The 27,500-nt window shown below is 46.6% G+C and overlaps 1 protein-coding gene, 1 long non-coding RNA gene and 1 other non-coding gene across 3 annotated transcripts in view; 2 read left to right on the forward strand and 1 right to left on the reverse strand.

The window, feature by feature from the left end:
* Positions 1 to 10,754, reverse strand: part of LOC134060083 (nuclear factor 1 B-type-like) — a 121,737-nt gene extending 110,983 nt beyond the window's left edge. The window contains 2 exon segments of the mRNA XM_062516684.1: positions 4,058 to 4,589; positions 10,080 to 10,754. Of these exon segments, the coding sequence (XP_062372668.1) occupies positions 4,058 to 4,589; positions 10,080 to 10,109 (562 nt within the window). The 5' untranslated portion in view covers positions 10,110 to 10,754.
* A 3,671-nt stretch (positions 10,755 to 14,425) lies between these two features.
* On the forward strand, positions 14,426 to 16,637 carry LOC134060084 (uncharacterized). The gene is made up of 2 exons (XR_009935129.1): positions 14,426 to 14,881; positions 15,714 to 16,637. It is a non-coding gene; the product is annotated as an uncharacterized LOC134060084 (long non-coding RNA).
* A 2,530-nt stretch (positions 16,638 to 19,167) lies between these two features.
* On the forward strand, positions 19,168 to 19,239 carry trnah-gug (transfer RNA histidin (anticodon GUG)). Its single transcript has one exon. It is a non-coding gene; the product is annotated as a tRNA-His (tRNA).
* The last annotated feature ends 8,261 nt before the right edge of the window (positions 19,240 to 27,500 follow it).

Below are 27,500 nucleotides of genomic sequence, written 5' to 3' on the forward strand. Positions count from 1 at the left end.
CCCATACATCCACCATCCACACCACCCACCACCACAGCAAAAATGGGAACGTTGAAAATCACAATTTGTCCCGTTTTTTTCCACTGTAAAAAAAAATGTCTACGAGATAAGTTGTGAGATAGAAAGATAAGTGTTTAACGTGGCGGGCAAAAAAGGGGCACACCCCCCCCCCCCAAATGAACCCCCCCCTCGCCCAGTCCCTCTCCCAGACCACCAGCCTGGGCTGCAGCAGGCACAATGGCTGGCAGAAGCGTTTGAAAGCTTAGGGGGTAGGACATGGCACTATGCCCACCGACTCACACACACACACACACACACACCCTTCCCCCACCCCGAGCCCCTTTTTTTGCCAGCCAACGACCCCCCCCGCCCAACACACACACACACACACACACACACACACACACACACACACTCACACACACACACACACACACACTCACACACACACACCGGTTAGCATTCATCTCGCCGTACACAAGGGTGGCATGGCAGTTTCTGTCTCGCTCAGTTCAGTTCCACGCGAAGACGACGGGGCTAAGTGCCCCTTGTTCCATTCAGTGGGCACACAGAGCGGCTCCGCGCCTGCTGCCATGGCGCCCATTAATCCCGGGGCTCGCCGAGACCAGGACCCCTCGCTCAGTGCCCGCCGGCCTGCCTGGCAGTGCCCGCTCAGAGCCCGCCAGTGCCACGCCAGAGCCACGCCAGAGCCACGCCAGAGCCACGCCAGAGCCACGCCACGGCACGCCACGGCACGCCACGGCACGGCACGACACAGCACGCCGCATCCTTGGCTAAGACGGGATGAGCGGGACTAAGGGTTTATGAAAGGTTTACGACACACACACACACACACACACACAGTGGTGCCTCAGAGGTGTGGGGGGGACGCAGGACTTGTGCAGGACGCAGGGCATGGGGGGGGGGGGGGATTCGCAGGCTTTGCCGTGCCGTGCCGTAGCGCAAATCAAAACGGCTAAACTGCTCACTAGTGTGCGGCTCCTCTTCTCCACAATTGTGAAAAACCAAACTGCTGGTTCTCTCGCTAACGAGCGCACGATCGCCACACCGCGCTTTAGATCGGCAGCATTGTGTTAGCTGCCTAGCGCATCACCCATTCATTTGCTCCTTTTGTTTCTGCTTCTTTTTTTTTGTTTTTCGTTTTGTTCTGTTCTGGTTTTTTTTTTTTTTTTATTCGGTGTGGTAGTCTGAAGAACAAAGCGCCGCTGTGGAGAAAGTTTCAGCATGGGCACTGCATTGCGGATGCCAACCAACGAATCAAAGGCATGCTGTAAGCAGACAAAGAGGGTTTGATGCCAACCTCCGTACCTCTAACACCCATTACTGGCAATTTCCCTGCCTCTCCCTGGCACCAGGCAAACAAAATGGCCGCCCCTCCACCGGCTGGCACAGCGTGCCCGCATTGTTTGGGCATGGGCACGGACATGGGCACGGACATGGGCATAGCTTAGCTTAGCGGGTACTAAACACTCTGCAGCCCAAAACCTTCAGCCACTGCATCAGACGGGCTGGATTTTTTATTTTTTTTTTAAGTCTGGTTTTCTCGTCTCGTCTCCTCACTCGACTGAAAAAGAAAGAGAAAAACGAAGAGAAAAAAGTGAGGAAGAGAGGAACGGAGAGAGAAAAAAGCAGCGATCTGAAATGTGTGTAGTGGTGTCTGCGATCGAAACCATCCGAACGGCCGCGCTACGCTACGCAGCTGGCAGGCCGCTGTTTATTCTCTCCAATACCTTCGACTTCAGTGAAAGCATATTTTCAAGAGCAGCCTGCCAACTTGGCACCCGCGAGCACAAGTTACACATTTCCAATTGTAACATACAGGCATGTAAACCCATACACCCCCCAGCGATCCCATTTCACCCACCGCATCATATTACACGCACTCTATCTCACTCGCCCAGCATCTCAACTGCAACCGAATCCAAATATTAGAAGAAGAAAAAATATTAGAAGAAGAAAAAAAAAAAAAAAGAAAAAGAAAAAGAAAAAAGGTTTTTAAAATAAAAAGAGAAATGTTGCTGCATTAGGGCCGGTGGCTGGTGATGTGTGGAAATAAAGAGCTAACGGAGTAGCGTAGCGTAGCGTCTAGCTCATCAGAGGAGAGGTGCAGTCGATGCTTTTGTGCGCTGGCTGGCTGGGCTGGCGAGGAGGCCTCGGACTCGGAGCGACTCTACCCGCTCTGTGCCACTCGCAGAGCGCCCACCCCACCCCGCGGAGCCCGCGCCATCCTACAAAGACACAAAAGAGGCTCCGATGCCAACCTTGATGCCAGTGGCAACCATTATTGTCACTCGGCTATGCCTTCTGTTTGGCCTGGCACGGCTCACAATATAAAATGGAGGCTCGAGTCCGCGTGATAACGGCCTTCTACACGGCATCTCATCGCTCTCTCTCTCCATCGCTCTCTCCCTTTCTCTCTCTCTCAAACACACACACACACGCGCACACGCACACACACTCTGCCAGTGAAATATGTCAAGCCTTTTCTGTGCTTATGACATTCCACACACACTGGGGCGAGTGGCAGAGCGCGGGTGCCAAGGCTGCCCGTCGTGTTGGAGAGCGCGCTGAGCAACGGCAGCGTTTAAAAGCTCTCCCTTTTGAACACACCACTCCCGCCAGTGACAGTGATGGTGAGAAAATAGCACTCGCTACGCTAGCCCTCCATTTTGGCAAAGGTGTCCGTCCGCATTCTCAGACCCGCGAGCGCGCTGACAAGAGCTTGGCCAGCTTTTTCAAACGCGCCGGCGGCTGCGATCCGCGCTGCTCAGCTTTTCGTACGGCAGAGAGAAAAGTATCGACAGCTCACAAAAAATATTTGCTGCAAATACTCCAACGCTGATCGTGAATTTAACTCTGATTTTTTTTTTTTTTCTTCCTACGTTTTTCCACCCCTGAGAAAAATCTCTCTTGTAGTTTCCCACAGACAAGCACTTGTGCAATAAAAAACTACAAAACACTCAGCTGAAAACAATCACTCCCTCTTCTAGACTTTTGCATTTTTTCTTACATGTTTCACACAGACGGATCAGACGAGAAATACAATATAAAATGTGATTTGTTGACAGTGATAGGCTGAAGAGACTGAGAATTTGGCACTCAGTTTTTTTTTTTTTTAAGTATTTTCACATATAATTTAGACAGTAAATACAGCTAAAACAAATCATGGGTCTGTCATTCACCACAGTCTTTGACTCCAAGAGTTATTAAAATTATGGATTTAAAAAAAAATCTGCCAGAGTAAAATTCAAAATGTTATTTTTCTCTCTTTTTTTTTTACAGAAAATCAACATCATAAAACCATTGGTAGGTACTGGCATGTCTACGGTTCTCTATTCTAGTTCAACATGAATGTGCTTTTGATACACCAGAGACAGAACGGTGGGGTATTTCATTTGTTTTAGAACGTGTGCAATCTTGTCAGTATTTTCCAAGTAATTGATAGTATTCCATCCAAAATATGAGAGTGATTTACATGTTTGCGTCTGAACGAATAAATAACTCTGACAATGTTTATAGAACTGCCAATGAGTGAGCCGGGATAGGAATTCCTATCATTTAGAACATTATCTCTCTCTCTGCAGAACCTTTCAGCGATGCATTCCTCCAGCAAAAATATGGATCATTTACAGAAACTGGACAGCTGAAAATATGTTCAGGGTTTTTTTATGTTCTTAAAAATTAAACCACCTTTGAGCACTTCTGACAAAAAAAAAGCGTTTTAAAATGTCTCGTCTCCCAGAGCCAAGAGACTGGTTGTCGTGTGTGTGTGTGTGTGTGTGTGTGTGTGTGTGTGTGTGTGTGTGTGTGAGCGTGTGTGTGTGTGTGAGAGAGAAAGAGACAGAGTGAAAGGTAGGAACAAAGGTCGCCACCCCCTAATATACCCACCCTCCCACTTTATACTTTGATACATACACACACACACACACACACACACACACAAAAACACACACACACACACACACACACACACACACACACACACACACACACACACACACACACACCACTGGTGCCCTCTTAAGGGTCTGCCTACCTTGGTCCTGGACATAGTAGGCGAGGAACAAGTCCAGCTCCTTGACCGACACGGTGATGTGGTGGGGCTGGACGCAAAGTGCCGGGTTGGTGCAGTGCGGGGACTTGACGAGGCGCTCGCCGTCCGTACTTTCCAAAGGGATGCCCTTGAAGAGGATGACCATGACCAGGTCCAGCCTCCACACCTTGTCGGCCTGGCGCAGGCAGTCGATGCGGCGGATCTTGCCCTTCTGGTCGGGGTTGGAGATCACGCAGCACGGGTGCTTCTTGCCGGTGACGCTGAGCACAAAGTCCTCGCGGTACTCCTGGCGGATGTCCTTGCGGAGCTTGGCGAGGAGGCGCGAGGCCCACTTCTGCTTGATCTCCGGCTTCTCGCCCAGCAGCTCGTCCTTGACGGCGCGCTCCTCGTCCTTGGACATGCGCTTCTCGTGCTTCTTGAAGTACTTGCGCTTGCGGGCCTGCAGGTTGAACCAGGTGTAGGCGATCGCACGCACGTGAGGGAGAAGCGCCTCGATGAAGGGATGGAACTCATCCTGCCGGGGCCCGGAGGAAAGAGGGACAAAAAGAGACGGAGAGAGAGAGCAGGAGAGAGGAGAGAGGAGAGAGGAGAGAGAGGGCAGAGAGAGAGAGGAAAGGGGGGAAAAAAAGAGAGGGAGACAAAAAAAAGTTAACGGGAACAGTCGTTCAGCAGAAGTGACCTTTTGGCAAAGGCGCTCGCTCAATTAGCCAAGACTGGTGTCGGCCAAAAAACCAAAGACACACTTTTTTCCCTTGTTTCGCTTTTAAATAGAGCACAGAGAAAAAACATCAACAACAACAACAACAACAACAAAAAAACAGACAATTCACGTAGCACCCAACCCGACCCAAAACGACTGACCACTGTAAACAAACTCCAAGTTACACAGCAGTGACCTAACACTTGGACACTTCCCCGTATCCATTCCAAGTTTACAAACACAACACTCAAACGACCAGAAATATCCTTCTCAAACGAACAGTATTATTCTTCTCAAACGAACAGTAATATTCTTCTCAGACGAATAGTAATATTCTTCTCAAATGACAAACACAGCGCTCATTCGAACAGCGATATCCTTCTCAAACGAACAGCAATATTCTTCCCGGTTTAAATCTAAAATAAAAATAAGCGTCTGTTTCACGACCATTCTTGGCGGCAGCGGCCATCCCAGCGGATTATTAGCCATCCCGTCCACCATCGCTGCACCGGGGCGGCCGGTCCTCGCGGGCCCGACGGACGCAGGTGCCACAGGGAAATGGAGTGTGTGTGTGTGTGAGTGTGTGTGTGTGTGTGTGTGTGTGTGTGTGTGTGTGTTGCGTACTGCCAGCGAGTAGCGAGGACGATCAGGCTGACAGACAGACAGACGTCACCGAGTGCTTCCCCTGGCAGAGCTACAGTGGTGCAGGGCGCACTTCTGAAGTGTGTGTGTGTGTGTGTGTGGGGTGGTGTGTGTGGTGTGTGTGCTGTGTGTTCTGGTGGTGGTGGTGGTGTGGCGCCGTGCCTAGCGTAACGTGGAGTAGAGTAGCGTAGCGTAGAGTAGCGGAGAACAGCGCTCGCTCAGAGCATGCTCGGAAACACACAGCAGCCCAGCCGACAGCCTGGCATTGGCCGAGTAGAGCATGCGCCCCTCAAACACACACACACACACACACACACACACGGATGGACACACACACACACTCTTATCGAGGCAGCCAGCATTCCAGTGCAGCCATCACTGAGTTGGGGGTGGTGAAGCAGGAGGAACGTAGTCGCACACACACACACACAGACACACACACACACACACACACACAAACTCGGGAAAATAATCATCATTGCATCACAAATGTGAGATTCCATATATATTCAGGAAAATTCAATAATAACATTTTTTGGCAGGGCAATGCAATATTATGCATGGCAGAGACACACATGCACGCAGCGCATCCCGACAGATAGAGGCAATAATGACGAGTCCATGCACACACTACAGTCCAGCCAAATACCATCAATGTTAAGAAATATCGCCACTGCCGCCACCATAGCTATCAAGAAATGAAAAGTTCAAATCCAGATAACTGACAATACACACATATGTGCAGGCCACGGAGTCTACCGATGGCTGGTAAATACAGCTTTAAAGCGTTATTTTAAATGTACCTCATCGCTGATACATATGTGCAGTCCACGGAGTCTAACGAGGGCTGGTAAATACAGCTTTAAAGCGTTATTTTAATGTACCTCAACGCTGACACGTCGGCCTCTCAACAGTGAATGAATTGAGAGCTTTAATAAGGCTCTGGTGCTTAGACAAATACCCATCCTGTGGGAGCACATCAAGCCAAATCAAACCCATGGCTCTTTCAGATAGGCCTACATATTAATCACTGCACAGCGCCTGCTTATATACAGTATATACACTTGTGGTGTGTAAAATCATGCTTCGGATCACCATAGCCAGGAGTCTTATGTTATATGTGTGCTATAGGACATGATTTAAATTATACTGCGAAGGTTATTTCAACAGCATTTGTTTTCATAAAAGCTACATTTACAATAGAGCAGCCTAAAAAAGATGTGATATGAAGACATCGGCCTACGGCACGGTAATCTCTGAGAAAGGAGAGCGCTCAGGAAGGCAAATGACTGCTTATTGCAGCTACATATTAGTCTTTATTTTTCAAGTTTTTAGATCAGTTTAATCAAACGTTTAAAAGGGGGGGAAATTAAAATAAAAAAATCCTCTAACCTCTAGCACACACACACACACACACACACACACACACACACACACACACACACACACACACACACACAGGTGCACATAGCATTTCCCATTCACGTAGGCTTGTGAGACAAAGCTTTGAAGTGGGCTGGTGTGGACACAAAGGCAGAGCAAAGTTAGTCAGCGTGAGCAGGGGTCTGGTCGAGAGCACGGGGGGGGGGGGGGGGGGGGCTCGCGCCACTTAAGCAGTCGAGGCCCACACACACCCCCGCGTGCACACACACACACACACACACACACACACACACACGCACGCACAGCAATTATTCCCGACCCCCACCAAATCAAACCAATATGGACAATCAAGTGGCCATCCTGGCAGGCCAGGGCACATTCTTGGTGGCGAGCTGCGGAGCTGGCATGAGCATGAGCGTGAGCGTGAGCGTGAGCGTGAGCGGGCAGGCGGGGGGTGGCAAGGATGGCAAGGGTGGCGAGGGTGAGTGATCTCTAAGGTAAGACTGGCGTCACAGGCTACAGTACCCATGCCAAGCCAAGGATTCAAACAATTCTAGAAGCTTCCCTCAAGGCTATACGGGGGTTAAGTCTTGTGTGTGGTGTGTGGCACGCATGCCTCCACTACCCTCGCCTGCCCCGGCCTGGGGGGGGGGGGGGGGGGACTGGGGGGAGGGGGGTGCATAGATGGCAATTTAATGTACACACAATTAAAAGGACATTTGTTCCCCATTTCTGGGTTGTAAGTGTGCATCTCGGAGAAAATGTGGGAGACATACAGTACAGTATCCCATGACATGATCAGGAGGAAAAACAAACAGTTGTGTTTGGCTTTGGAGAGAGTCATCATAGTACAGCAGTGCAGCCTGCACAGAGGAGGAGGCCGTTGTCGTCTTGAGTGACGCAACTCTTTTCCACACACACACACGCACACACACACACGCACACACACACACGCACACACACACTGTCCTGCTTCTCTCCTGCAGCCGCGTGCTATGTGTTCCTATGCTGCAGCGCAACACTTGGACGCTGTGCGCAACACTCCAACCCCTCTCTGCTGCGTGCCTTCTCCAACACTGTCCACAACGCTCTCTACTAACTCTCTTCTGCCGCATGTCTTTGGGCCGACGCATCTAGCAAAAGGAATGTTCTCATTTCAAATGGAAGAGCACCCAAATGGCTTTCACCAACCAAACTCAAGTTACCAAAGACTGAACACTTTCAGATACACATGTGCACAACACAAATAACCAGCGACAGAACAAAAGCCTGGGGAAGAGTCCGAATGTGTGTGTGTGTGTGTGGGGCCCACCTGTGCGGTGGTGAGTGTGTGTGTGTGTGTGTGTGAGGACCATGAGGGACGGGAGACCCACACACTCTGTTCCACCTGTTAACACCGTCTCCTTTCCTCCATCTTCACACTGGCAGCGCCCGGCAAGTTTAACCACATATTGTTCTTTAAGTGTGTGTGTGTGTGTGTGTGTGTGTGTGTGTGTGTTTGTGGCGAGTCGCCGTGCTTTAGGGAGACCACAAACCAGCAGTGTGTTCCATATCTCTGCCCCCCACGCGATAGCCCCCACGCTTAGGCCAGGAAAACCACACACACACACACACACACACACACACACACACACACACACACACACATGCAGAGCCTTGCTCCTTCTTAGCCAGCTGCACCTACTCCAACTCTCTATCTCGCTCGCACGCACGCACACATGCGAACACACAAGCATGCACGCGCACGCACGCACACACACACACACACACACACACACATAGACACACATACATGCATATGCATTTAATAAATGCACACAGCCTCACATACCCACACACACTGAACAACTGCATATTAGGATAGCAAAGTGAAATTAAAGAAGCTCAGAATTACAAATCTAACTGCATTATAAATGCAGGTTTGCTATAATACCACGATACTGGCAAAATATTTTAGCAATCAATTCCACTGTTCATATTAGTAAATATATATATAGCCCATATATAGGGGCAACAAATCCACAATTTATTGCATTTTTAATTTATGGGGAAAAAGTTTTGACTTTAGCAGTAGACGTCCATATTAATCACCAGATCTGAAAGCATCCTCTGAATCTCATCCTGAGAACAGACTTCAGAATTTCACGCAATTTCACACAAAACATTTTCACATCTCCCAAGAAATATATATAACAGTAGAAATAATCATTTAAAATATATATATATCATAATCTATGTCTATCTTGGTTTATGAAATATGCATTTGCCAGAGATAATCAATCTGGAATATACAGTCTGATATGGCACTATCTGCAGTGACAAGGTGCCCGGTATTTACGGTCGAGCGGTCGCAAGTCTAGCTCTCTAGGCCTATCTCAGTCAATCACTCTCCGATGCCAAAGAAAATATAAACAGTAAAATTGTGTCAGCCAAAAGACCAGCGCGCGCTCTCCAACGACCGAATGCAGCCCTTATCGTTGTTTTAATCTTAATTCGTGAAGAAGAGGTGCTTTCAGTCGGATGGAAGGTCCCATGAAATACATCGGATGAGGACAAAAAAGAGTTTATTCGCAGAGTGCACTAAAACAGTACTTTGACTCTACTTCGGACAAGCTTTTGGATCAGGAGCAGGGGCGCTTGGCGCTTCCTCACTTTTTAGACATTGCTTACTGCGCGAGAGTCCTGGTAAATTCACCCTACGCTTTGTTTTATCCCGGGGACCACGCGGTTATTTGGCCTACTAAATTAAATCAAAAATAAAGTTCGCACAATACCATAATCATCTGTTAGTGAAAAGAAAATACGCACGAGGTCAAAACCGGCAAACGCAGACACGTAGAAACGACCAGGGCTGCGCCGTTGTGTTCAGCTTTAACTAAGGTTTTCAATTACAAGGGCACCCGCGAACACCACTCCGCGCATATCTATACATGCAGCGGCAGCCAACCCGCGGCATTGTTCCTCTTATAACAAGTTTACTCTTTACTCCTGCAAATAGGACGCGCTGCAACAATGAGCAGGCACTCGCACTTTTGAACAAGAACTAGATTGCATTTGCATTGTGGTTGCGACCGCACAATTTAGACCAACACTTGTCTTCCGTATTAAAAGATAGACTCATATAATTTAAAATCTGTAAAAAAAAATGCACACTGTGCTGTATATTAGGTAAATTATCTACAAGTTCTGTGAATATTGCAACTCCTCATTAAATATCTACATTAACAGACAAAAGGCAACAGTGGTGTGATAATCGATAATAAAAGCAAGGACATATACCTGAGTCAGACAAATCGGAGAATACATCATGACCTTGTTCGACCAAAAAAGATACTTCGATCGCTCCAAAAAGTCCCCCGGAAGAACAGGTAAATGGATCTTATCGGTTCATTCTTTGCTAGTGAGCTGCAACTTCTGTGAAGTTCTCTTTAATAGAAACCAAGCGAAGCGTCTTATCCAGGAACACCAAGCAGCTTTGCAAATCCAAAGGCTGTACGCGTATACGTCCTGCTCGCTATGCGTCTCAGGCGAATGGAGGATCCAACCAGATGAACTTCACACGAGCCGGATGCATCAGTTAGGATTCGGTTAATCTCGGGAAATGAATAACAGAAAATACCGCCACTACAATCGAGGAATACCCCCAAAGTTTTAGAGAGCGAATAAAAAAATAAAACTCGTTCACAAGTGCAATATGATCGCTTGCAGACGCCAATTTTATGATCCCGCGGTGTTTGCTTTTCAAACTTGATATAATATCAAATACCAGCAACACCCTCCGGTCGCTTCGATACTGACAAATCAGTCTCCCGATTTTTTTTTTCTTTCATTTAATTACAGTCATACACTCCTCCTCTTCCAGCAAACGCATTCCATCTCCCCAGCCCACCTTCTTCCTCCTCTATACCTCTCCAACCGAAACATAGAAAACCGCGCGGACTTCTCTCTCCTCGCGTCTCGACTGGGGAGGATTGCAGGGGAGGGTGAAGACTTTGGACCAGCCAAACACAAGTTGAAACGAGGCCTGGAGTTCGCACGTAGCGCCTGGAGGGAAATTTCCGCTTCGATTCTATACGATCTCAGGACAGTCGTATAGAAATCAAATGGCAATTTCTCCGCGTAGGCTACTTTGCACTGCAGGCCTTGACAACACCTCTGATTTCCACAGCATTCTGTGTATATTCTGATGGGGATATCGACATATCTGATTACATACTCCCAGCCTCCCACAGTCTTTATTTAAAAAGAATCATGTTTTGCTCATGCATCCCAGTGCGTATAGGCAATGGGTAGCCAACTTTCAAACGGATCTGCTGTGGACCCAGGAGCAAGACTGTGCCCGACGCAAATGTTACCTCAAGTGTTATTCCAAAAAATTAGGCTACTGGTGTAACAGACAATTAAGCCAGCAACAAGCCACTTCTAAAACAACTAGCAAGTCCTGCGGAAATACTGTCAGAAGGCTACACATTGGGGAATGAAGTTATCTACAGTAGTTTATTAAATAAGGGTGCCCCTTATTAGGCTAAAATGCACAACAGCGGCGGTGTTCAGTTGTTTAAATTAGCGGCGTGGCAAGGATGTGTCACAGAAATGTGGTCAAACGTTCACCTGGCAAGACCTGGAAATTACACAATTAAAAGGGAAATATTTGCACGGTCGAAAGGAGAGAAAAAAACTTGGCACACAACAATGAGGTGGAAGGCCGTTTCAATGCATGGCTGCGCCCTGAAGTTTTCTGCTTGCAACATAAGACTACCACACAGACCATACACATGACAGGGCCTAATAAGATCAGAGATTTAGGCTACGATTAACTTCAACTGGGATCCTGAATCTATCTAGTGTTTATTAAACAAGGTCTGCTTAAAACATTTGCACATTATATGCCTTATTTCAAATTCAATGATAAATGATTGCAAAAAGAATATTAATTAAGATTAGATAATTAGCCTACATGAGCTTTACGGCTAAAAATAAGTTTAATTTGGGTACAAAGTAGCCTTATGCACAGACTAGGGCTGTAGCGCCGAAGTGTATCGGCTCCAGTCGTCGAGGTCTTGCGAGAAAGGAAGGGAAGAGACCGGGCAGCCAGCGGGACTAATAATGATTCACATCACGTCACATACGCAGCTTGTGTCAAAGTCTAGGCCGACTTCCCAAAGCACCCCCCTGCCCCGACTCGCAAGTTGCCAAGCGCTCGCCCCACTGTGCGTAAGTATGACTTTTATTATCATAAAGGCATTGCCTGAATTTCAATAGGGCTGGCTGCAGCTCTCCCAGTCGAGGCAGAACAACGAGACGCGATGGTGGGCTATGCGCTGCTGGTGTCTTACACCAGCATTACAGCACACTCCGTCAGCACAACCGAACGTGTTTCTAATCGAAATAAATATATAAGTATCGGTTAGGGAGCTGGAAGTAGACAGTAAACACACGCCCGAGGTGCTCTTGCGATCTAAATGCCCGTCCGATCTGTACAGAAGGGAGGAGGTTTGCACAAATAGCCTGACGTTATATTTTGAGAGTAGTTCAGAAGGCGAGTTTCCCATGTCTCTGTGCACGAGCAGTGCGCTGCCAAACATGCCGGGGGGAGACTTCGCGAGCCCAGGACTAATGCCAAGCGCAGCTCTCTTTCGGTGAAAACTCCACCACCGACTCCTGACACATCGATACGACCTACATAGGAGCGCTGCCAACACACAACATAAACAGCTCAAACGCCAACTAGTGCCTCTAGTCCCGGCCGTATCCTGGCATGGGACGGGTGGTGTCCAACTAGTCAAATAAGCGCAATACAGTCACAGGAATATCAACCACATTACAGCAAAGCATGTTTTAATGCCATTTTCACGTACCATTGCACTGTATTGCATGGATATAAACGGGGATCCTGGAAGCTGCGTGAAAACGAAGCCGGTACCTTCACATTTCTCAAGTTCAAAATTGTGCTTTTTTTTCTTTTCTCGATGTAGTGCTTTCAAAAAATCAACACCGGAAGAGAATTCTTGGCAGACGGGCGGCAAAATCAAGTCCGCGAGCCACTCCGATTTTTTTTTTTTTTTTTTTTTTTATCTTCCTTCCTCTTTAAGTCAGACTTTTGGATAGGTTTTTGGTTGTTGAGTTGAACGCGATCCAGAAGAGGCTGAGCTTTTGGAACGGGGCAGGTCTGCGCCGTTTACTTTCTCTGTCTGGCGGCCGGCGCAGCTGCTTGCCACAGCCAAAGGGAGCTGCGCACTTGGACTAGAATCCCGGCCTGTGATTGGTCACGGCGACGGCGGGCCGTGGCATTCTAAAGGCCCCTCACTTCCGCTCGGCAGCCACTGTTCGTATTTGCATATTAACACAGGCTTCGTCCAATCAACTACGGGGCCGGCCGAAGTTGAAACACGCGGTGCAAGATAGGTCAGAGACCTCAAAGCAATTTTCACCCGGAGGATTTTATTTCTATGAAAGCGGCAAAGGCCAACATAATAAACAGAGGCTGGTGACATAACTTCGACCAGGAAGGGAAAGTTGTGGGCAGATATAAACAATTAGACCACATGAAACACTACATCTGGCTTCAGTGTTTTCCTCAGACTTAGACTGTGGCGACCTTTGTCACATTGCCCTTATCATGGCATATTGGCACGTTGTGCCAAAGCCAGACCCTTGACCAGACAATCCCGCAGTCATCTGATGTGAACGCATCCCATCGCCACCACAAGCCACAGCATGGCACTCCTCCAGAGCACTTAAGCCACGGCCGCAGATCTGCAGTTAAGATAGGTCATAGATCATATCATCAAATAGATTACCACACTGCCCAATAAAGCACCCAGCGCCAGCGGGAAGACACTCATTTGGTCGTGCACAAATACAGGTCTGATAGCAGATAGATTGACTCTGAAACGGAGACAAAATAAGTCATCTGAATTTAATGACACGCGTGTTTGCTTATATATCTCCCTGTTCAGAACTGAGAGTAGCAGGCACTTTTTCTGTGTTTTTATTCCCAGAGACCTCTGCTTATTCTGCACTGCACGGGGGATAAAGCTCATTTAATTCAAACCTAAAATCCCACATGGCTATTTAGCCTATATATTTGACAAGAGATGGAGCTATGACAAGGACGCAACATATGATCTTGTTTCATGTCATAATTTAAATTGTGGATTATATTTGCCATTGATATGACAATTTCACCCCTTCAGAAATAGAATCAGATAGCCTGAATGACTACCGAATCGTCATGATTCAATTCAGTTGCTACAAGACATTACATTGCTGCAAACACCACTCTCAAATTCAATTGCGCAGAACCTGCCTCACACGTACGGGCATGTGTAAGCACACTCACACACACACACACACACACACACACACACACACACACACACACACACACACACACACACACACACACACACACACACACACACACACGCGCGCGCGCGCGCGCGCGCGCTCTCACCGAATAATTCATATGAGCTCCCATGCACTCAGGCTATAGTGGGCACAACAATCCATTTAGACAGACGCACGCAGCACGTAATGTCAGGATGTATGTGTTGCACGTACAGTTGCATAAGACAAACCGGACGCGTCTGCGATAGTTAATAAATCAGTACATAAACCAGTCTAATCGACCTAGTCAAACATGCGTTCGACGCCCGCACCAAAGCACACGCCTTTGATAAGCAAGTTGAAGAACTTGCAAGTGAGCGGTCACATTTATTCTCCACTTTTAGGCAGTGGTCCGACTTGGGTCGCTAGCTAATGCCAAGAACGAGCTCCAAAAAGGTGAAACAAAAAGGCTTTGGACGCGGCTTGGTATGGGAGGTGGAGAGGGCTGAGTGGCACCAAAATAAGACCTGCTGCCAAAGTTGCACAACACCACCCCACGGCCAAGGCGTATTCTTGGGCGAGCTAATCGAAGGTTAAACGCAAACAAGGCGGTCACCGGTGTTAGCGGCGTTTCAGCACGTTTATTTCCGAATGTTGATTTGAATTCATGCAAGACTCATTTGACGACTTTTTCGTGACTTTGGAAACGTGACGTGAGCGGCAGGTTTCTAAGGAGAACTTCAGCCACTGACGTAAGTGCAAAGTTGACTGTAGTCTATTTTAGAGGTGATTAATGACAACGACTGTGTATTTGAACTTAATAGGTTTCAGAATGTCGCAGATGGGTTTGAGCGTTACGTAAAGGTAGCATTCCTGAGCCCTGCCGTCTGCGCAGAATCTGCCGACTGTGCACACAGTCGCATAGACGCGCACCGCTGACTTTAAAGAGTCCTTGGCCACTAAAGGGGAAATCGATGAAGCCTAAAAATTAACAAACCATTACAAAATGTATAACGGGCACGAAGATAATTTCACTTCCTCATCCTCCTATTTACTCTGTAGGTTATTACCTCACGCTTCTATGTTTAGCGTCGATTATAAACGCGTTAAAATAATAGTAAACGGCGCTTATAATTTGTACAGTGTCTGAATTACAAAATACTCAGGACCGCAGATTGTGTATGTAAATTTAAAAATAAAATAATTTCCTTTGTGTCGGACTTGGAAATCAAATCAGCCTTGCTCAGTGTGCGTTTCCGCAAAAGACCGAGAATTTAGGCAACAGCCTGCTGGTATTAAAATATATTCCACCACAAAATAATTTAATCTAACAGTTTAATCTACTCAATTGTTTCTTACATTTGAGAATAGGGCAATTATTTGTCTTGTTCTGATAGCATTTAACAATCTGTAAACAGAATAATATGTTTACATTATTTTAAGGTGTAGGTTTATACATGGATGTGGATATTAGGTAAATAAATTGATGTTATATAGGATTTGAGTATAGAGGCATTAGAATAGCAAAGAACTGACATCAAACCATCAGTGAAAGCAGCTGAACTGATTTTTTTTTTCTTCCAGCAACTGTGCACCTGCTAACCTGAAGGGATCAGAGTGAAGAAATCCATTAAATATAGGCTAAGCTATGCATCTACATTTTTGGTTTTACTGTAAAGAAAAAAAAAACATTTTGCCTGTTTTCCAGAATTCATGAAGTTGGTAAAATAATTATGTTAATTTTACTAGCATTAATATCATGGCGCAATGAGTGATGAAAATAAGTTTTTAAATCTGTGGTTTTCTTTTTACATAAATGTTTAGAATTTTCACCTTTAGACTGGACAGGTATAATCCTCTCGCAATAATGCTTGTGCCCAAATGAATATCACCAATGGTCGCTTAGGATTAGATTCCGTATGTAACATTAAGAAACACACACACACACACACACACACACACACACACACACACACACACACACACACATACACCATATCTAACATTAAGAAATAGTTTCTCTGTATTTCTCATGGGCATGTTTGATGAATAGATTTGCCACTGCCAAATTCCAACATCTTGCCAATAATGCATGCTCCACCGTAAATCATTATGGAATTTCAAATGGTTCAAATACAGCAGATCAGGCCCATATGTGTGTGTGTGTGTGTGTGTGTGTGTGTGAGAGAGAGAGCTATACAGTGTAGCGGGAAGAGAGCCCTGCATAACACGCTTCTCTGTAGATTAACCCTTGTTTTTAACCCTTGTTTTCCAGACCACTGCCCACAACACGGGCTGATCCGCCGGACACCATAGGATAAGCAAGGTGTCCGCTGTTTCCCTTGACCGGAATGGCGAACAAAATGTTTGGGAACCAGGACACATGCACACACACACACACACACACACACACACACACACACACACACACACACACACACACACACACACACACACACACACACACACACACACACACACACACACACACACACATTCACTCTCTATTTTCCAGAAGTATTCCTCCCCCTCATAACATGTCTGAATATGTGAAATGATAAATAATTGGCTAGAAAATAGAATGTCCTTGGTGTCCCTCTCCAAACGGACATCTTTCCCAGAATTCCCACACCCTCCTCATGATTTCCTAAACGTTCCCGAGTGCGGGGCTCATAAACCGTGGAGAAATATCTATGCTATTTTATAATGGCTGTGGGGTGTATTTTTTTTATGCTATGTTCATTTTCCCAGGGTGACCAATAACTAACATTACAGTGTGGTTTTAACTTTGTGATCCACAGTTTTATATCAAATTCCTTATCTTTGAAAAAAAAACTAAAAATAAAATCAAATAAAAAATGAAACCCTGTGTAATGCAGAGTATCTGTAAGCGAGATACAGCCCAGGGAATCGGGCACATGTCCATGTTCCTTCAGAGCTTCAAAGCCCAACCTATTCCACAGCAGCGGCGGCCGACGAGCGCGCGCGAGAGAGAGAGAGAGAGAGAGAGAGGGGGGGAGCGCGGGAGGGAGCCAGCAGTCTCTGGGATTTGGGATCTGGGCTTTTTTTTAAAGACCTCCGAGGAATTGGGCTCCACGCCGTGTATGGCGGCTTCTGACGGGAGCGCTGCCGGAGGAGAGGAGGAGACGCGGGAGGAGACGCGGGAGGAGACGCGAGCAGGCGCGGGGAGCACAATCACCTCCTTGTCTCGCATCTCTCCCCTTTGAAAAATAAATACATAAAGCAGGGCTAGCCCTCTCTTTGTATGGTGTGTGTGTGTGTGTGTGTGTGTGTGTGTGTGTGTGTGTGTGGGGGGGGGGGGGGGGGGGGGTGACGGGGAGTGTGAAGACACAGACCACAGCTTCTTGGGAAGCCCCACACGTCCTTTGGTGGCTCCAATTAAGCAGCACAATCACCTCTGTGTTGCTCTCCCTTCACAAACAGTGCCTTGTCCGTTACCACATTATCATACCCTTCCATATCAAACACTCGTCATTTACAACACCCTGGGCTGCTCTGTGAGAGTTTCACTAGTTTAGATTTGTATATATTTTGGGGACGTGTTGTTGAGTTTGGCCCACTTTTTTTCTTCATGAGTATTTTTTTGGCTACAATGTTCTGACATAACAATCAACATTACTGAAAGTGACTGCCTGTGAGAATTAATGTGAAATCAAAATAATAATATTATTATTATTATTATTATTATTATTATTATTAATAATAATAATAATAATAATAATAATAATAAAGTCCTTTTTCATTTTCCTATTGTGAACATTTTCAATATAACTTTGGCCTATCTATGAACAAAAAAGAAAATAACAATAAAAACAAAAAGCCCTTGGTGTATCTCTTTCCAGGAATTTCTAAAAATTTGAGTGACAAAACACTAGAGAGAAAAGCGGTGTTGAAATGCACATATTAGGCAATCCTGTGCAAATAGAGCGGCAGCTTAGAGGAGGCCAGCTGAGCTGTGAGGGGGGCATATCTCGCCTGTGCTGACCACCCTGCCGTGATGCCCAGGCCATGCCAGCCACCGGCTACATAAATAGATCGATACGGGTGACCTTGTGTCCGAATTCTGCAGAATCAACAGCCAAATAAACTCATGAGTTCAGTAAGGACTGAGGGTGAAGGCCAGACCACAGGTTACCTGAGGTGACACATGTTTGTGAATGGACGAATAAAAATGGGCCACAGGGCTACGTAATTTGGCCCCAAGAATAATCATTTGAGTGGCATCTCAGCGCTTAGTATAAGAACGCTGTCGGGCCAAAAGGAGAACAAATAGCTTAAAGAATCTCATAATGATGGTTCATTACATCCTTAATTCACTAGATAGATAGATAGATAGATAGATAGATAGATAGATAGATAGGTACTTTATTGATCCCCAAGAGAAAATTCAAGCCATGTAGCCTACTGTGGCCTATACATGGCAGCCTCTTGCAATGTTGCAATATATTCTTATTTAGAATATATATTTGTGTTGTTACAATTAAAGTTGTTTAAATCACCGAATATAATGCACGGTTTAGGGATGGGGATAATTTAGAGATATCTTTCAGCATAGTTTAGTAGCTTCTCGGGTGATCACCGGTCAAATGTAAGCAGCCTGATCTTATTAAACCACAGGTTGAAATAGCTCCCAGTTCAGAAGGTTTGACTTAATGTTACATATTTCATAACGGGAAACAAAATGAAAGTTGTTGCCTACTGTCTACCTACAGTTCTGAGGCTGCAAATAAGATGTTGGGTAGCCTAATAATTAGGCTATAAAACAATCGCTGTCACTAGCCTACTTAAGTTAATCAATAATCATTTTTAAGCACCTAATAATATAGCCTCACTAATTAATTTCGACAGCCACATTAACAGGCATAGCCGAAGTCCCAGGTTTTTTTTTTTCAACGCACATATAAACATATAAAATATGAGCCACGGCAGAGCCTCTACGGCCAGATAGCCGCTCCAATTCATTTCACAATAACATAGACCTACATTTCCTCTCTCGACGTCATCTGCTCGGTAGTGCGCCGTGATCGTATAGTGGTTAGTACTCTGCGTTGTGGCCGCAGCAACCCCGGTTCGAATCCGGGTCACGGCAGGTTAATACCTGACACGGCATAGAGCAGAATTTTTTCCCCAGATATTATTTTATAATCGCTTTAACAAAAGATACGCAATGAAACGTGTAGGCTATTTTTCTTTACACAAAATATAACTTACGACGATTTTATGATGCTCCATGACGAGTGAAACCTGTTAAGTTCTGTAGGCTATTTGCGTGTTGTTAGCCTGTAACTTGTTGACTGTCCTCACACATTGTGTTACACTATTTTCAGTAGAAAGAGTAGAAACCTACTAATTTAGAGCACGGTCTTATCTTTTGTGGCGCGTTTATGTTCAGGCTCACTAACCTTGTTGTGAAGTTGTGAAAGCGCGTCACTGTCTCACCTCACCCATGCTCTAAGTTAATTCGCGTTGGAAAGACTTACACAATATGAACCAAGTGAAAACGATATTGCATTTTTTTTTAAATACATGTTTAAAATGTCAAGTCAAGTGCCGTCCACGCCACGCTTTGATCAGGAAGTGGATTGCTACCTTGGTTGTGCTAGGCAGTTCTGTCCACGGGACGGCGCTTCAGCTCCAAGTTTGTCTTTCTGTGCTTATTCAACACCTCATTCACAATTAGCCTACTTAAAACCACAACATACCCATTCGTGATCGACCACAGCATGGGTCCACACGGTTCCAGGACCATTTTAGGCCTATTGCTAAAAGCAACTATCTGTTAGAGTTAACGCTTAGATAAGATTCATGAATATATTCTTGAAACCAAAAGTAGGCCTATCAATTCGATTTTAGGCTATGACTAGGTCTAACGATAGGAGTTGGGGCTCAGTTTAACGTCAGTACAAAATGGAATTGTAGCCTTCGCCTACATTAACCCATGGAATTAATTACCTAAGCCTACTTCTCCAAAAAGAAAAAATCCTCATTGCAGTATATATTCTTCCCACTAGAGGGAGTCGAGATATTTCTCACCGCGGTTAAACCCATTACAGTAACAAGACTACATTCACAGGGAAAGAAGTGATGTCAAACTTACCACGTTTATAATCAGTAGCCTAATGTGTGTAAGAGTCGTGGGCCTTGTCTAAGTCTGTAAACTGCAACTGTGCGGGCAGCCATAACGTTCACGACCTTCTGTCTTCCCCATGACATCTCGAAGACTTGGACTATGAAAGCGCCACGTTCCCGCGTCTAGTCGAAGTCTACATCTTCACTCCAAACAAATGACCCATTATCTGCAACGGACACTTGTCAATCACCCAGTTCAACTGTTGTGAAAGGTTAATTAAGTTCTCTGCGGTGACACCATCGGCATGGGAAATTAGCCTTGTGAAAAATGTCCAACACACAGCAACCTGTCAATCTAACCTCCATTCACATAACCCCCCGCCGGCCCTTTGAAGATCCATCCGGGGTGAGAGGAGGATTGCTAATAGCCAGATCTCGAGAGGTCTTTAAGCATGGGAACGATTTGGATAATTCAGGACATTTGAAGTAATAATAATAATAATAATAATAATAATAATAAAGGCATGTAGGCATACAGTTATTCGAGTTATTTGAACCAATTAGACAATTGTGTTTTGTTAATTAGGCTATATTAGTTTATTGTAATAACTTAGCCTACAAGACTCAACTAAAACAAATGTTCAGCAACTCTGGAGAGCTCAAAATAATTGACAAACTTCAAACTTCACAACTGTGGGTGTGTGGCCATTTTACTCGCTCTGTCTCTCTCTCTCTGTCTGTCTTTGTATGTTTATGTATAGCCTATGTGTGTGTGTGTGTGTGTGTGTGTGTGTGTGTGTGTGTGTGTGTGTGTGTGTGTGTCTCCTTTAGATAAGGAACACGCCAAACTTACTTTCAATGTGATCCTTAATCCAACACAGCACAGTTTGTTTGTTTTTTGCATGTGTTCCGCATCAGTGTAATGTATTTGTGTGTTTTTCTCATGATGACGGCTCCCATGCCTGTGTGTGTGTGTGTGTGTGTGTGTGTGTGTGTGTGTGTGTGTGTGTGTGTGTGTAAATCCTCTAGACTCAGGCAGACAGGTCTGAGACACACACACACACACACACACACACACACACGGGGAAATCCTCTGCACCTGCTGAGGCCAGTGAAAGAGGCTCCTTGTTCCCAGCAGCCACCAACCAGCCGTCAAGAGCGAGCGCCGACAATGAGCCGAGCGCGCAAACAAACAAGGAGAAACTTGAGAGTAAACAAGGGGGCCACTGCCAAGCCACCGCCACGGCTACCGCCACCGCCACCGCCGGGCCCATTCACTCGCCCGCCGCGCTCTCCCACAATGCCCCACGGAGACGGCCGAGGACACAGAGGGCGCCCGCAGAGACCCAAACAAAACTGCTGTCGGGCCCATCTCTCTATCTCTGTCTGGTTTCCCGTGTCTCTCTGTGTGTGTGTGTGTGTGTGTGTGTGTGTGTGTGTGTGTCTGTGTGTGTGTGTGTGTGTGTGTCTGTGTGTTTGTGTGTGTGTGTGTGTGTGTGTGTGTGTGTGTGTGTGTACAGACAGGCCCCAGCTCCCATGTCTCTGTGCGTGTGTGTGTGTGTGTGTGTCTCTGTGTGTGTGTGTGTGTGTGTGTGTGTGTGTGTGCGCAGACAGGCCCCAGCTCCTCTATCTCGCGGCCCTTCATGGGTCCGCGTCTGTAGCCCTCTGTGAGTCCTTTCAGCCGCATTGAGCCGCTGTGACTGGCGTGACCACGGCACACCTATTGGGCATGAAATGTCTCGGCCTGTTGGGTTTTGTCTGGACGACAAACATGTTGTCACATACGACGCGCATACGAAGACAATATTATTAACGTCCACATGGCGTGATGCGCAGCGCAACGCTCCCACATGCATCAAAACCAGCTAACAACCACTAGCGCAACTTATAAGAAAACTAAAACATAGTCTCTCACAGCGCAACTTATAAGAAAACTAAAACATAGTCTCTCACAGCTATAAGAAAACTAAAACCTAGTTTCTCACAGCACTACTTATAAGAAAACTAAAACATAGTCTCTCACAGCGCAACTTATAAGAAAACTAAAACATAGTCTCTCACAGCGCAACTTATAAGAAAACTAAAACATAGTCTCTCACAGCGCAACTTATAAGAAAACTAAAACATAGTCTCTCACAGCGCAACTTAAAAGAAAACTAAAACATAGTCTCTCACAGCTTTTCAATAGTCTCATCAATATTAATACTCATATAGAGTCATGTTATGAAATATGCCCCTATTGCACATGGCCCTGCTGTATGATATTTCAGTGTCTCTCACCTCAAGAGTGAGTGAGAGAGAGAGAGAGTGTGAAAGAGAGAGACAGAGAGAAAAAGAGAGAGGGAGAGAGAAAGAGAGACAGAGAGAGAGAGAGAAGGAGAGAGGGAGACAGAGAGAGAGAGAGAGAGAGAGAGAGAGAGAGAGAGAAGGAGAGAGAGAGAGAGAAGTCAAGTGAAGCAGGAAGAGAGTAGAGGGGAACTCTGCTGGGAGACTAATCAACTGGGTTTAATTACATTACAATCTTATTCCCGTCAAGGAGCAGCGCAGGGGCCTAATTGAGTGTAACGAGGGGCCTGAACACCGTGTCAGGGGGTGCTTCTCTAGGGGGGGCCTGGAGTAGTGATGGGGGGGGGGGGGCCTGGAGCAGTGATGGGGGGGGGGGGGGGGTTCTCTGGGGGGGCCTGGAGCAGTGATGGGGGGGGGGGGGGCTGGATCACAGCGGGGTGAAGAGGCCAACGCTGGGAGATCGGCCTCGTCAAGAAACATCAAGGTGCGCAGAGGAACATGGACGCAACACAGATGCTGAGGCAGGGGTCAGCGCCCAATGTTGTCTTCAAGGTAGTGCTGCCTGGAAGGCACTGGTTAAGAAGTTAGGGTTAGGGTTAGGTGCCTGTCAGTCGATGGTGGCAGCGCTGCCTGGAAGACGACGTTGGGGGCTAAAATACCATCGAGTGTGTGTGTGTGTGTGTGTGTGTGTGTGTGTGTGTGTGTGTGAGAGAGAGAGTTGATTAGTGAAAGACAGATGTGATCAGTGGTTTCTGGGTATTTCTGTCTGAGATAACTGACTTACTGAGTGAGATAACATCTTAACTAAGTGGGGTGAATCAACAGCATATGGGGCTGCTTATGGGTTTGCCATAGTGGACATCTTGACATCACAATCTGACCCATCTATGGCAGGGTTGGACAGTAACGTCACCTGTCTGGACTATGGCAGGGTTGGACAGTACTGCTCACCTGTTGCTCACCTGTCTGGTATGTAGCAACATACACTGCGGCTCAGGTGAGCTCAAAGGGGCCATGTCTGCCTGATGAAGGTGCCTTTATTCACCTGAATGTAGGTACAGTATATACAGTAGTAAGAGGTTCTGGTTTGAGTCCGACCCGAATCAGAGCCCTGTTCCTTCTTCGGAATCACTATCGTTATCTGGGAACAACAACAACGTGCTGCGGAATTGTTGTCGTTATCTCCCGTTCATGCGTGGATATTCTGGATCTGCGTCCTGTAGCCGACCCCTGAGTGCTGCTTAAGAGACCCCTGCCCCCCAATCCACACACACACACACACACACACACACACACACACACACACACACACACACACACACACACACACACACACACACACACACACACACATATACACCCTGCAATGCACTCTCACACACACACCCATACGCACACACACACGCACACACCTTACAGTGCCCTCATACACACACACACACAAATAGACACACACACACACACACACACACACACAAATAGACACACACACACACACACACACACACACACAAATAGACATAGATACACACATACAAATAGACAGAGACACACACACACACACACACACACCCTGCAATGCACTCACACACACACCCATACGCAAACACACACACACACACACACACACCCTGCAATGCACACACACACACACACACACACACACCTTACAGTGCCCTCATACACACACACACACACACATACACAAACAGACACACACAAATAGACACAGACATACACACACACACACACACACACACACACATCCATTAGAGCCAAATGCCCGTGGTGGTGGAGTGAACTGCGTTGAACCCACCCGGCTGTAGGCTGTGTGTAAGACACAGGACATAGTACACGCTGTTCCCGTTAGCTGCAGACTTCCTTGCCCCAGCCTCACTCCTTTTTAGGCCTCAGTCAGTCAGCCAGTGTACCCCCTCCACACACACACACACACACACACACACACACCCAAGCTCATGACCCCCACCCCCCATGACCCCCCTCCACCCCCCCCCCCCTCTCTACCCCACAACAATGGGGTCTTTGTTCCCCAATTACCCTGGCAGCACTCGTCAAGGCCCAGCAAGCAGCGAAATAACATGAGCAGAGCAGTGAGCTCAGGTCTGCCCCCGGCCCCATACTACCCCACCCCAGCCCCAGCCCCAGATCCAGGACCCCCACACAACACTACACTTTATGCCCTGATAACAAACCTCCTCACCGGGGAGAGAGGAGGGGGAGGAGGGGGCAGGGGGCAGGGGTGGTGGTGGTGGTGGAGAGTGAGAGAAAAAGAGAAAGAAAAGAAAGGTAGAGAGCAAGAGTGAGTGATAGAGAGAAGGAAAGAGAGAGATAAAGAAAATGAAAGGGAGGGAGAGAGAAGGAAAGATAGAGAGAGAAAAAAGAAAGAGAGAGAGAGAGAGAGAGAGAGAAAGAAAAGAAAGGTAGAGAGCAAGAGTGAGTGATAGAGAGAAGGAAAGATAGAGAGAGAAAGAAAAGAAAAGGGAGGGAGAGAGAGAAGGAAAGATAGAGAGAGAGAAAAAAGAAAGAGAGAGAGAAGAAAGGGAGGGAGAGAGAGAAGGAAAGATAGAGAGAAAGAGAAAAGAAAGAGAGAGAGAGAAAGAAAAGAAAGGGAGGTAAAGAGAGAGAAGGGTGAATGACAGAGAAAATGGTAGAGTGGGAGAGAGAGAGAAGAAAGGAAAGTAGGGAAGAGAGAGAGCACTGGAGGAGGGAGAATGTGAGCCAGTCTGTAAATATCTGCTGTTACCTGTGTTCTCAGATGAGGCCCGATAGCATTGCTCGCTGGGCAGTGATTTGTAAGTCCACTATCTTTCTGATCATCTCCCAGGAGTTTCCTTGCAGTGTGTGTGTGTGTGTGTGTGTGTGTGTGTGTGTGTGTGTGTGTGTGTCAGAGGCTGTTTAAGGGATCCATGTCCATGCGGTAAGCCCAAGGGAGCTCATTCAGTCAATCACACAGCCAAGTCTCCCCAAGGGATTTCCGCCATTCGCAGTTCTCAGTTCATGAACCACTCTCACCGCCAAGCCCTTTTACACTGAAGGAACCTTTTTCTGTGTCAAGGAACTTTATTCACCCATGTTTTCACACAGGCAAGGAGGAATAACCAGAGACCCACTTCAGCTTGTAACGCTGGGCCCTTGGTACCAACCAAATGCCACAAGAACAGGGGAGTCCTTCTCCGAAGTTCTTTCGAGTGTACCTCTTCTCCTAACACACTAACAACCCAGCACACCCAACACATATCACATGTGTACTGTACGAACACACGGGGCACCCCTTTTTCACCATATAAGGGCGGCAGACAGAGTTGACTTTCATGGTGCATAATGTCACAGTTAATAGGTTTGAGGGGATTCCAAGCCAACTCCTTTCCCAAGAAAACTGAACACAAGCTGTTATAGAAACCCTAGAAAGTCGAGGGACTTGTCTCATCTTCTGGCTGAGACTCCAGCCGCCTCACAGATTGGCAAAAAAAAAGGCGATTAATGAATGAAGTTTCCTCCGTAATGCATCTTTAAACAGCATTGTATGATATGACAGTCTCAGATAATGGATATGGTAGGAGCAGGCTTCACTCAGTCTCTCTCATGTTTCTTTTTAGAGTGCTTGGCCAAACTTATATGCTTACTCAGAAAAGGAAAAAGGCAGCACGTTTTATTGCACACGTTTGTATGCAAAGTGCGGCCGTTCTTCCTTTTCTGAGTATGATATGCCAGTCCTAGCAGTGCAGCCCGGGATGTGAGGGCTGGTGAAATGAAGTGGCTGATTCCCTCCGTGGGAAGCAGTGGCGCGGAAGGGATGCCGCTAGGCCGCTAGGCTGCCTCGTCTCGTCTCGTCTCGTCTCGTGCTTAAATGACGCTTAGTGACAACGGTGATAACCATCAAACATGAACGCAGTCGGGCCCCCAACCCATATGCGTGGTTAAGAGGCAGAATAATTACCAGTGTAATGAGGGAGAAAGGAGAACTGTGGTGAGCAGACGACACACACACACACACACACACACACACACACACACAGGGGACCACACAGAGGCACGGGTGGGGGGTGGTCTTGGGGGCTAGATCATGCTGTTTAAGGTTTAAAGGCCTGTGATACAGTTTAACGCTCCGACTCTGCGCTGATTAAATTCACACAACTGAACTGTGATGCTGAAAAAAAACCTCACAGAGCTGTTTAAGGCTGCGAACTGTGATGCTGTGGAACATTGTGCAGTTGTGGCGATGCTTACGCTCATGAAACTGTGATGCTGTGTAACATTGTTAAGTTATGGTGATGTTTTGCAGTTATGAAACTGTGATGCTGTGTAACACTGTAGAATGTTGGTGATGTTTACGGCAGAGACGGTTGAAAAAGGTATTTAAGTATCTTTGTTTACGGTTCTGAAACTGTGATGCTGTGTAACACTGTAGAATGTTGGTGATGTTTACGGCAGAGACGGTTGAAAAAGGTATCTTTGTTTACGGTTCTGAAACTGTGATGCTGTGTAACACTGTAGAATGTTGGTGATGTTTACGGTTATGAAACTGTGATGCTGTGTAACACTGTAGAATGTTGGTGTTGTTTACGGTTATGAGGTTTCACACCGAGTTCCTTCTTCAGGTTAACGGATTGTGGTGCCGTTTAAAGGCACTGTGGCTTTAAATGACCACACGACTGACACCTTTAAAGGGGATTGTGGTGCCATTTAAAGGCACTGTGGCTTTAAATGACCACACGACTGACACCTTTAAAGGGGATTGTGTGTTGTTCAAAGCTGTCACTGATACACCACTGAGAAAAGAAGACAGTGAGGGTGTTAAAGCCCCTCAGAGTATTATGACTGTGGGACGGCAGGACACCTGGGAGAGGGATATGATGGGATAAGGCCGTGAGGCTTACAGGCCCTGGAGCCTATTGAGATTGGGATGCAGGACAAAGGCTCATCTGGTTGAATCCTGACAAACCTGTTAGCCAATAAGAATTTGCTCTGGACGAC

This window comes from Sardina pilchardus, chromosome 16 (genome assembly GCF_963854185.1).
Source record: "Sardina pilchardus chromosome 16, fSarPil1.1, whole genome shotgun sequence".
Lineage (NCBI taxonomy): Eukaryota > Metazoa > Chordata > Actinopteri > Clupeiformes > Clupeidae > Sardina > Sardina pilchardus.